Raw genomic sequence first — 12,506 nt, forward strand, 5'->3', positions numbered from 1 at the left:
TCATTTGTAAACAGAATAAAAAAGAATAACCACAATTAGTACATGCCTTATCAAAATACTTAAGGTCGTCTGTACTTTCTTTAACATCTTACTACTAATAATAGAGGGATTGTTTTCATTAACCAGAAACTAGATTTTAACTGAGAAACAAGAAATATGTCACAGGACTTGATCAGAGATTTCCATACACAGTATTTATACTGTACCAGGTAAGAAAAGAAGCATCTCTCAGCAATGGTGACCTAAGCACCAAGTCTTCTGAAATGACTTTGTTCTTTATATTTAAAAGAAGAATAAACTTCAGATAAACTTCAGAGAAGACCTTAAAAGCTCAATGCAAGAAGGACATTTTATTGTTATTATTGACTGGCTGTTAATGAAATCATTCCAAGAAGTACAGGACATTTTTGCTATCATTAATTTCATTCTTGATCTACATTATTGCTCAGGCTAAATATTATCTAATAATGTACATGAGCATGTTCTTGAATTTTTCCTTTTTCTTTTTTTTTTTTTTTTTGCTTATATATGACAAATGTCACTGCTGCCAAGGACAGGATTCTAGTATAACATATAGATGTTACTTGAAAGAAAACATCTTATACATATTTTGATGCATCTGACGAAGCAAATGTTAAGCATACAGAATTCTAGTGAGTGTAAGTCAGGGAATAGACAACTGTACCATGAGTATCATTCTTAAAAGCTGCAATTTTATTTTACTAAATTATCTATGTTAAAAACAAATCTGTGCCTGGTGTGGAATTTCACTGCATCAAGTGTTACAATATTTTTATTTTCATTACAAGCAGGAGAATGCATGTAGAACAAGTGTTAAGAAACATGACAATAAATTAGAATATAATTTACAAAAGCAAAAATAATAATAATAAAGTAACAGTGTACCACATTAATACTGAGTATAAAATAATAAGCAACTAATCACAATAATACAAAGGTAATTTCAGTCTTTATTAAGGATATCTATGTGACATTCACTCCATTACAAAGTTCCTAACAAAATGGACTATTTTTGGGTGTATACACCTTGAGGGGTTGATCTCTAGATTTTTCTTTCTGTTTGATCTTCTTCAGCTAATAGTATTGCTCAGTGGAAGTACTGGCACCAGACTGATCTCTGCATTTCATATTCTGCTATTTGATTCTAGGCTGTCATATTTATAGCCTATACAAATAGTCCTTTTGTCACTATTTAGGAATGTAACACTATTTAGCTTAGATTATATAGATGGCTACAGTGTAGCAGCAGCAATGAACTGTGCTGTTGAAACCAATTATTTTTATTTTATTTAGGTTTCATTTTTCGGTCTTAATCTGAAGCATTGCTTAGTTTGTAAATCCACATACATTCTGTTTTTTTTCCCTTTAACAATACAATTCAACATTGCTCCAGGGAGTTCTTTAAATTCCAACCTCAGTGCTGTTATATTGCAGAGTAAACATCAGACTCCCTAGTGTTCTAGCACCAGTAAGAGAGCAAAATGTGTCTTTGGAATCACTCCTTACAATTTAATGTCCTAAGTGAGGTAAAAAAAAAAAAAGGTTTCTTTTGAATACACAGAAAACCCTTTTCTTGTCAGCTGAAAAGACACATTAGCTGATAAACAAAATCATGCCCTGGAGAAAACGGCACCCTGATACAAAGAGGCCTCTTACTTAGGGAATGCCATAGCAACCCCTTTCCCTTTCATCATATTTATGACCTAGCCAGGGCATGCTAGCACCAAGGTGTTTTGTCAATAGGATATAGAAAGTCGATTCACTTAACAAAGAAGGACTATATACTGCCCTTGATCCCCATGTTCAGCTCCTAAAGATTGGGAGTTTTTTTAATCTACTCGTGAGAGTTTTATCAGGAATAGTTTAGCTTGTGATGAGAGCAGCAGATAAGCATATGTGAATACACGCAAGCCAACTGAAAATGAATTCCACTGGTCACAGGTGTACGGAATTGGAAATACTGGCAAGAGGTAGCAGATGACAGGAATTTGATGGTCATGAATATGTGGTCTACACAAAACCACGTGGGTAGATTGTCAATATGTTGGGGGGATTTCATAGTATGAGTACTGGTAGCAATATCTATTGTTCCATGTTAATTCACATTAGTAAATAGTGTGCAACATATTTGGCATGTTATTGGTAAAATACACTGATATGCTTCAATCTCATGATATTTTGAAATTATTTTTCACTGAAAAGAGTACTTTTTTTAAAAGTGCTATTTGAGTTAGAATTTGTAACACATTACTGTTCACGTAATTTTAATTGCACTACAACAAAGGAGGCATAGTTGGACACAAAAGCACATTCGTCAAGTACCTGCTGCAAAATGCAAGTGTTCAAGTACAATATATTAATATAAACAAGTACCTACTTTCCTTATCTCCTTGTTGAGTCTGTTACTGAAAAGTGAAAGGGAAAAGGAGCACAACAATTAACTTTTTTATGGTAGATTCTTGAACGTGACTTGCCTAAGTAGTTTGGTTTCACATTTAAAAATCCAAAGTATTCAGTTAATATTAAAAATGTGGCAATATGAAATGAGTGGAGTATGGCAACAGAATAGTTAAGGCATCTAGCTACTAATCCAGAGGCATTAGTTTGTTCCAGTCTCGTGCTGAAAGCTACTCCCAGCTTTTAATATGGTCCAGCTTTAAATATGTACCTGGCCATTTAGGTGATGGTGACCAGACTTCATTCTAGCCACTCCTTTTCCAGCATGCCTTACACGTGATAGTCCCAACAGGCCTCTCGGCTCAAGCACTTTTGACTTCTCATTTGAACAGAGCCTAGATACCTCCATGAGTGGTTCATCCCTTGGTTGTGATCCTTGCCCACTCAGATGTGGTGTCCTGGACATATTTTTTCACATAAACAAATGCCCTTCTGCTATGGCATCAAAGAAGGGAACATCTGGAATGTATTTTAACTTTCAGCTTTGCAAAGGATTGTTGCTTTTACACGTAGGCTTATCTTTTGCACTGGAACTCTGTAGTTCTGGAGAAACAAAAGTAACATGTAAACCAGATCTAGATGCCCACAAAGTTGTTTCTTCTTTGTGGCTGGTGTTGTAAACAAAAGTGAGCTGGAGTCAAAGTGTAAGGTCTAAGCAACCTGTACAGTAGTAGTGAAGGAGCTGGCAATACGGTCTTCACCACTGTTGGGAGTCTGCCTCCTCCATGATATTGGAATAAGTTCCCTTCAGTGGAAATCTCAGCTTTACTTGTACAATGTTAAGATGGCTATAAACCTGCAACACGGATTTCATTTCGTTTCATAGTACACTTGTATTTCATGCACCACTGCAATAACTGTTGCACCTCTTAAAACTAAGTCCCTCATGGTTCTTCTGTTTAGTATAGCTTTATATATCGCTCACAGCAGTGTTCAGGAAATATGGATTGCTCCAAAGGGAATTAGGTGGAATGAAGGAAAAATACTTTTAAAAAAAATTTCTGCTCCTTAAATAACATTTCCAAGCTCATTTTATAATTTAAATTGTGGTGCTGTGTTGTGAGATAAAATAGTTAACATTTTTAAGCTATGACTTAACGTTTTTTTTGATTCTTCTTTACTTCCATAGTAGACCAAGTCATAACAGCTACATTTTAAACAGTTTTAAATACAAATGGATTCAGTGTCATTGCTAAGTCCATAATAAAAATTATTTTAATGGTCCAAGGAGGTAAACAGACTATTGGATTTAGTCAAAAGAACACAAATGTTCCACAGTAATCTATTCTATATGTGTTGTGTGGATCTTTCCAATTTCGCATGCCCTCCTTATACTGTGTCCAGCACTTTGGATTAATAAATCCCACTTCACAGAAGTTAAAATAATATTGAAATCCTGTCAGCTGGGGCTGACCAGTGGTTACGTTTTCCACAGGGTAATGCATTTGCAAGGACGTCAATCTCATTCCGCTGTGTGGCTCTCTTTGATGGGACACTCTTCCACAATGATAATAACAAGGCACATTCTTGTGCTTTCTGTGGGTCAATGTCCTTGGCAGGTCTTGCAGCACATCTGTCTGAAGTATGCTCGACTGCAGAACTTGAACTTCAGCACCAGTGGGCAATATGCCACTTTGTTCACATCTTTGCACTCTAATAATTAAGAGCATTAAAGACAAAAAATCAGAAATAAAAATTAAAGTACAAAGAAAACTTGACATTTAACATGTTGCTTCACTATCCATCCACCTTGCCCTCTTTGTAACTACTCTTTCTAGACCAGCCTAGTGCACACAATATATTTTAAAAAGCCATAGAAATGTTTGCAGGGCTGCTCTCCCAGACATTTAGAAGTGTGCCCACTTTGTCTTGGAAGAATTATCATTTATTGGGATAAATGATCACTTTAGACAGCTAGGAAATGTGAGTCATTTTTCTTACAATACTTTTATAGCTTCTTTCTCAGGAGTTATTTTATCCATCCATGAGAGGTTATCCAGAATCTAACATGATTCGCACTCTTTGGAACCATGCCTCTGTGTTTGTAAGAATCCTTGAAATAGAACGTGCACTGCAGTTAACAGGGATGGAGAAAACGACAAGTGTTAGGAATAAAGGCACTAAGAGTGCAAGTTCAGTGGCTGGACTGAATCGCTGATTATACTTCAGGCTTGGTTCCACACATCCACATTTTCTTTTATTATACAATTTATTTTATTTATGCAGGAGGAAAAGCCATTTTAATGCCAGTAATAGACATATAAGAGCTTTTCTTCACAGTTGTGTTTTCCCTACATGCTGGGCTTACTGCCTCAGCAGCTGTAGTCATACTGGCAGGTAACTCTCCCAGTAAAGGAGAAGAGCTCAGTCACGCAGAGGAGCTCTTCCATCCCACACAGCTTGTATCTAAAGTGACTTGTGGTGGTACATTACAGCAGCACTGCTTGAATATGCTGTGGTTCTCCTCTGGCTCAGTTTCCTTTCTGTAGAAAGAAGGTGGGAATAGGGAATGGAATAGTTTGGTCCATGCCCAGTTCTTATTCTGACATAGCTGGAGATACAGCTGTATCTGAGAGCTCAGAGGTACACTCAGGTTCTACAGCTCATATATAGCTGCTGCAGATTTCCTTTGCACTGGAGTGAATATTGTGACAGATGCCTGATAGGGGATTTTTATTTAAAAGTATTTGCACAGTTCCTTGTAGGCTGATATTAAAATTGGACTTTAGCAAGGAGCTTTGCTTCACATGTAGGAAGATGGAAGAGATACGTATGGACAAAAAGTAAATTCCACAAGTTTGAATTAGAAAAATTAAGTGATGAGAAGAATGAAATTTTGCAGAAAATTATTTGTCTCAAAAGAACGCTGTAACTTTTTACTGCTTTAAGGTTGCGTTTGATACTGGCTTCCTCCTACAATCTTTCTCAAATTACAACAGCTCTAAGTAAAATGTGAATAAAAAGGAGATGAACTAACAGTACTTTGACCATTACTGTATTTTGTATTGATTTGATATCTAGAAGTGACGCCTGGAGGCCAGGATGCTGTTGCTCCAAGGCCTGACAGAACAGATGTCTGTAAGCCAAATATGAAAGAGACATCAGACACACCAAGCAGGCAAGAAAAGAAAAAAGTAATAGTGGAACAAACACAACCAGCATGTACAATCATTCAGATACTCCTATTTGTCTTCCTTCTACATACCATCTCCTAGTACATTATTTTTGCTCTGGAACGGGCAGTTATGGACAGTGTGTTCATGCTGCAAACATACTGTAGTAGAAAGTTAAGGGCAGATGAGAACTTTTAGTATTTGAGCCTAGGAAAGCGTTAGTGAGGCTGAACTTCAGGGTCTGTACTGAATGGTGTTTCTGATAATAGCAATATCCATGCCTTTAGCTAGATAAGTAGAGGTCATGAAATTATTTAAACATTAATTTCATGAACGCAGATATAGAGCTTTAGTTGCAATTTTTTTACTCCACTGTTTATGTACTACTTTTCTTTTTTAATTCTCAATTTGGAAACAGAGTTAGATGCCAGGAGAAAAGACATTGTGGGTAGCTGGTTGAAACACATGTATTTCTCTATCAGCAACCACACACAGTCACTGTGTTTCACTGAGTTACAAAAACTCTTCCCAAAAGACATCAAATATCTTCCAGAAGTATTTTAGGTCCTTGAGTTTGTGAAGACTGGGAATATAGGAGAGACAGATGGTGAATTATAAATGAAGTGAGGAATAAAAAAGTTCTCTTGATCTTGACGAGATGTAAAAAGTTCACTCAAACCCAAAAATAACCCTCATACATATTGTATTTAGTTAAATACAGGTAAAGCCACTAACTGCATTTTTGCTAAAAGTAGGATTTGAAATGATCCTATTTCATGTTTCTTTTAGTTATTCTTCCTCTTTACTAAAACTGGACCCTGTTCAGCCAATGCCATTTGGAGAGCAGTGAGACAATATTCTGGAAGTTGCCCACAACTTCTGTTTTAAAAATTAGTTTTGAAATAGATATAGTGGCTGATGAAGTAGCCTATTCTTCACAGGACTGTGGTTGAATGGAAGAGGTTTAGCAGAGCTCTTTCTGTTCCTAGTAACTACTGTTAGTAATTTCCAGTAAGCTACATGTATTAAACTCTCCTTTCCTGAACTTTGTGGCTAGATCAGACAACATTATGATATTAAGTATCACACTGCAGTAATAAAACCACAGAATGTCACTGTGTCTTCAGCTAAAGAGACTGCGAAGACATATCACACAAAATAGATGGAAAACCGAAATGACATAAAAATAGATATAACAGTTTTTCTGGTAAAGTCTCAGATGGCCTTTAGCAGTCCAGATCCAGCAGACATATATATATATATATTCCTAAGAAAATAAAATAATTCTGAAGACATTTCAAATCGGTTGGTACATGCTGTCTGCAGGTCACTTCCAGCAGCAAATTCCATGTTACCAGCAGCAGCCCATCAAAACCCCATCTACAATATCTAAATCACCAATGAAGACTTTAAAGAAAACAAAGAACTAAAGCATATGTAAAATGTGACAAGATGTATTGTAACTTTATTTTACTATTTCTGTACCCCTAAAATTTTGACTCTTATAGTCAACCCATACTCTTATAAACAGCCTGTACCCTCCCCAGGAAAGTGCTTCCAAACTATCAACGTGTTCATTATACTGCAGAGTGGCTCAAGCTTCCTCAAAGACATATATGTTGTATCTTGGGTTACCAAAACTAAATTGTCCAGAAATTGTTGAAATGGTTCTATAGGCTGCGAGCACTGGAGTTTGGCAAGTGAAGGGAATCAAGAGGTTTCTGGGGTCTGAAGTAGGAAGGGAATCCCCTCAGCTAGTCTGACCCTGCTGTAAACCGAAGACCTGTTGTTGAAGTTGCTTTTGTCCCATAGAGGGGCCCAAAGCATGAGGCAGTGCTACTAGGTGGCATGTGGACCAAGTCTCCATGGGCAAGCAGGTATGTGCTGCTATGCACATGCACTCCCAAGGGGCAGAACCCCCCCTCTGACAGATCTGACTCCTTCCCTGAAAGCCAAATACTGATAGATCACATCCCACTGCACCTGGAGAGAGAGAAGTGAGCATATGGGCACAGTATGCCCCTCTCACAAATACATTCACAAGGAAATACCAGAACTCAAATAATTCTTTCTCAGAAAGTATTATCTTTCAAAAAAAATAGTTGTGCTCTTTAGGATTAGTTAGTTCTTGAGATCTTACAAGCTTTCCATCCTTTTCGTGTCTTGTATGCTGAAAAAGATATGCCACTCTGTTTAAAGGCTAACACTTTACTTACCCCAAAATGTCAGCTCTTCTTGTGTCCAAGAGGATTTTTTAAGGCAGAAAATGTACAATACATGTACATTATTCTACAAATCCTCAGCCTGTGCTTCTTACAGTCCGTATTTAATAGCAGCTCTGAAATGTGTATAAACTAGAATATATATTTAAGAAATACTTGCAAAAGTACTGAAAAAACACCTTGAAGACAAAATTCTTGTCTAATTTTGGGATAGGGCACCCTTAGCATTTCATGGATTGCAGCAAGGTTCTTCTGAAATGATGTAGGTATTTTAAATTAAGTGAACTTTGAGATTATATTTACTTCTGAGCCATTAGAACCAATTATTCACTTACACCTTATCAGTGGTTTCCAGTAAATACCTTCAACGTGGAACATACGCAAAAATGGGATGCTAAGTGACAACATGTTCCGAGCTGTATCTATTGGAAAAGACTGTGCTATATCTTTTTCCTCTCAATTCTTCCTAACTGGTTTAATGAGGCTGCATGGATGTCAATAAGGAGCTGGCTGACACCTTACCCATGCAGAGTGCAGGCCTAAGAGCTGAAGTCCCTCTGGAATACTGCGTAAGTGATTTTCAACATTTTCTATTTGTGGATCCCAAAAAATTTTTCAGTGAAGGTGCAGGTCCTAATACCAGCAGGATTACTTGTCATAGTTGCCTTGCACAGTTCCACTGTAAAGAAGTCCACGGCCACCCAGTGTACACAGATCACACAGAGAAAACCTGTGACTGTATTCGTCTCTAGGATGTTAGCATCTTTTCCTGATAATATTGAAGAATTACTAGCGTAATGGCTATAAATAACATGACGGTGTCATTTTGAAATTAAGAGAAGATTGGGACTAAACCATGCCCACTTACAAGTACTTTATTACCTTCCTTACTTTGGAAAAAGTCAACATCTGTGTTTGGAAATAAAATATCATTTAGCCTTTGAGCTTTAAAGGGCAGAAAGTTTCCTAGATTGACAATCAACATGTAAAGATTACTTGAGAGCACTAAACATCAAAATGGGCATTAAAATAATAAAGGAAATTTCTATTATTAAAATATTTTTCAAATGACAACATAGAACGATAAGCCTCTATTTAAAATTAAAACTTCCAAGCAGTAAATTACAGTCTCATACACTCAATCATGAGTGTATTTCTGGGAATATTTTAGTATGCTCCCATTTCATCACAGACATCTCCATTTGACAGATTTTTAGGACAACTTTGAATATACGGCATGAACCTGAATGGATATAGTAGGTGTTGAACAAACACCAAATCAGGCTAGACTGTAGCATAAATTTACCTTCTTAAAAAAGAAATTTAAATCAGAGTAATTGTTCCATATAAAAAGGATATTAAACTCTAATGTAGCTGGAGAACCTGTGTAAAAGATAACTCCTTTATATACTGCACAGAGATTAGTTATGTTAAAAGGAGCAGTGTTAGTGACATTCCGGTACTCAAAATTTACGGAATAACTATTTTAAAAGAACTATTATTCCTGTGCAATCTTTCTTGATTTTTTGACATGTACATTTTGGTAATTTTTTATTCCTTTTCCAGTTCCACACAAAATGAAATGTACTCATCTGGTGAGCAACTATTCTGAATTTTTACAATTAGTGAGGAAACTTTTTTTTTTACTGTGCAGCACTCCAATTCTACTTTGGAGACAGCATTTCCTAATGGATTGGCTTGCAAAATTTATAAGTTCAGATCTGGAGCCTTTCATAAACATTAATGAGCTTATTTTGTCATTATTATCTAATATATCCTCTAGCAAAAATATGTTGAAACTAGCTAGTGGTCTGATTAAATTACACTGTATCATGTAAAAAGTCCTGTAACTATTTCCTACAGGCATTATAAACCTAAGAAATTAAAAGTTAATTAGAAGAACCTGACAAGTAAGTCGAAGTGTAAGAACAGGCTTGTAACACTGTGTAGCATTGAATCTGTGGTCTCAGTCTTTCAATGTACATGTAACTATTTTTTTGCCCCTACATTGTTATGTTATCCACCGATGAAGCAGGTAGAAGGTCAGGGGATGAGAAGTATATTGTGCTACCCTGCTATTATGGATATTTCCATTGAACCAGTGCAGTGACTGGAAAATTAATGACACAAAACAACACGCTTTTGTCCATGACTTAGTCTATGTATTTTTAAAGATTTTTTTTTAAACAAAGAACCCGAATTTAAGTTTTTATTGACTTCACCTTTGAACTACAATGACTAATTAGAAAACAACTGTAAAAGATTCATTCACAGTGTGAGAGAAGACATCATGTAGACTTTTCCTAATAAATGAATGCAGTAATACTGACCATGTCACTTTACTCTTTCCAGAATAAATTATACTGAGATGCCAGACTTACCTTCTGTGTTTGAAATGGGAGTACTGTCACATTTACTTTCACACTGCTGCATTGATGGAGGTCTAAGAGTTTCTGGACACTCACTGGATGCTTGTCCAGTGTATGAGAGGCACTGTACTGTTCTCATCTGTTGCCCAAGACCACACTGTGCAGAACACTAAAAATAAGATAAAAAAGTAAAAGAACTTGGACTCAATTTTTAAATATAAAACAAAATAACAGGAAAGCAATCAGGAACAGTACACATGCAAAAATTTTAAAGAAGACATGCATCTGAAGAGCTTTCGTTAACACAGAAAATTGTCATGAAATAGTTTAGAATTTTTCTTTTTTGACAGTATGTGTGAGCACTTGTCTTTCAAATAAATCACAATGCAACATTGACTCCCTGAACAGTTTAGATTTGAGGTGTAAGAATACAATTTATGCTATTTCATATATCATGTCTGACTTTAAGAGCATGTTTTCGAGAGGAATAATCACTTTAGAATAAAAGGAAAAACCAAGGAGAACAAGAATTCAAATCTGCTGGAGGACTTTTTTAAGGAAAAAGGAAACAATCTTTCAAACAAAAATACTTCACTGCTTCAAAACACTTTTTAGTTTCTATAACTAAACAGTGGTTTCAGTACAATATCAATTTAAGATAAATGCACATCCAAACAACTACCATAAAAGGAAAGCCAATTAGACTGTAATAGCACAAATGATCATCCCCTGGTTAGTTAAAATAAATGTTTTATTTTCATTAGTGGCAAATTACTCAGCAAACTTTGAAACTGAAACATCCATTTATTCTTTTAAAAACAGGCCATTGATCATAACTGAGATGCAAAAACATACGGGAAGAAGGAAACTTGGTATATAAATTTTAGAAATACTGCATAAGGGCAGCACTATTCAGCCTGTCCTGTAACAATTAGGTTCCCTGTCTAATTCAGCATATTTAATGTGAAATTATATAGATCTCAAAGGTATTTTTTTGCGGATATATACATATGTCTTACTAAAATAGGAACTGACTTCGTATTTCCATCACGTTTCTCAAGGAAGTTAAATGCATTTTAAAAACACTAAACCTTGCAACATTGCTGTATCCCAAAATCCTCTTAAAAAAAAAAAGTAATAAGGACTATTTAATTATTTAAAAAATGCATACATAAACTCAGTTAGAAAATAGACTGCTGTCAGTAAATCCTTTATAGTTCAGCAGTCAACTATCATTCAGAATCACATTTCAATCTGAGACAAACAGGAAAAGGTTTTATTTCAGTCATGGGATCCATCTCTTATCCATTTCCAGCAACATCTTATCCTTAGCAGGTGTTAATGTGAAGGAGATTAACAGCAATAAATACTTATATGGACTATTTTACCTGTCCCCAGTCTCCAGTAACCCAGCGAGGAGGAGGACATCGGCCTAAACTACAGCGGATGCGGACTGGCGGCTTGCTTTCCTCTTGGCATTGCGTGGCTGGAAAAGTTTTTAGAAGATCGCTGCTTTTGCACAGAACAATTCGGTGTTTGAATCCTGGGCCACACTTTGGTGTGCACTGAAAAAATATTGATATATATATAAATAATGAAAATCCCAGAAAAGTCAGTAAAAGTGTCAGAAATGTTATTACAGAAAACAAAAGAATGTATTTGTGGTCTTATAATTAAACTATAATAATGATTTTCCTGAGATTATAATGATACTTTTAAAATGTTTAGAAACACAAACAAGCTACTGATTATTGCTTTATTATGTTCAAGTTGTCTTTAGGTTAGGTTTAAGGAAAGCCCTTTGTTGCAAAGTAGAAAGTCTGCCACATGTAGCACTATTATGAAACAAACTTGAGTGAGCATTTCAGAAGGTAAAGTGGTGGGAGTAACTATGACTCTTTTAAGATGGCACCATAGTTACTGAGTTAAGCTGCAGAGGTCACACCTCCTCATGGTCCCACTGGATGCCCTTTGGGGTAACTAAGTTGACCTCTGCCCCAGTGTTCAGGGAGTTATAATTCATTCCTCCCTATTGACTGGCATCACCGATCATTCCACAGTATTCACAAAGGTGAAACAGATTTATGGCAATGAGGTTACTTTGTTGCCCAGAGCCTCCAACAACAGGTAGTTGGGCCCAGTCTGACAGTGCCGGAGGGTGGTGCTGTCCAGCATTTACTCACCCTTGCGTTACCTTGGCAAATGGGCAGACGGATGCGAGTATCATTTGCATCGGTGGCCATACAAACTTGTCTTACTGATTGGTGTAATGAAATGGTCACTAAAAACATCAAAGACCACGATAAACTGGTAGAAAGGAATTA

At 36.2% G+C, this 12,506-nt stretch overlaps 1 protein-coding gene across 2 annotated transcripts in view; it reads right to left on the reverse strand.

The window, feature by feature from the left end:
• Window positions 1-352: 352 nt before the first annotated feature.
• The window catches only part of ADAMTS6 (ADAM metallopeptidase with thrombospondin type 1 motif 6), a 163,893-nt gene continuing 151,739 nt past the window's right edge, over window positions 353-12,506 (reverse strand). For both annotated transcript variants that reach the window (XM_064438399.1, XM_064438400.1), the window contains exons 23-25: window positions 11,571-11,747; window positions 10,195-10,351; window positions 353-4,131 (exon numbers count right to left, since the gene is read on the reverse strand). In XM_064438399.1, the coding sequence (XP_064294469.1) occupies window positions 4,022-4,131; window positions 10,195-10,351; window positions 11,571-11,747 (444 nt within the window). In that variant the 3' untranslated portion in view covers window positions 353-4,021. The remainder of the gene's footprint in view (window positions 4,132-10,194; window positions 10,352-11,570; window positions 11,748-12,506) is intronic.

Source organism: Phalacrocorax carbo, chromosome Z (genome assembly GCF_963921805.1).
Source record: "Phalacrocorax carbo chromosome Z, bPhaCar2.1, whole genome shotgun sequence".
Lineage (NCBI taxonomy): Eukaryota > Metazoa > Chordata > Aves > Suliformes > Phalacrocoracidae > Phalacrocorax > Phalacrocorax carbo.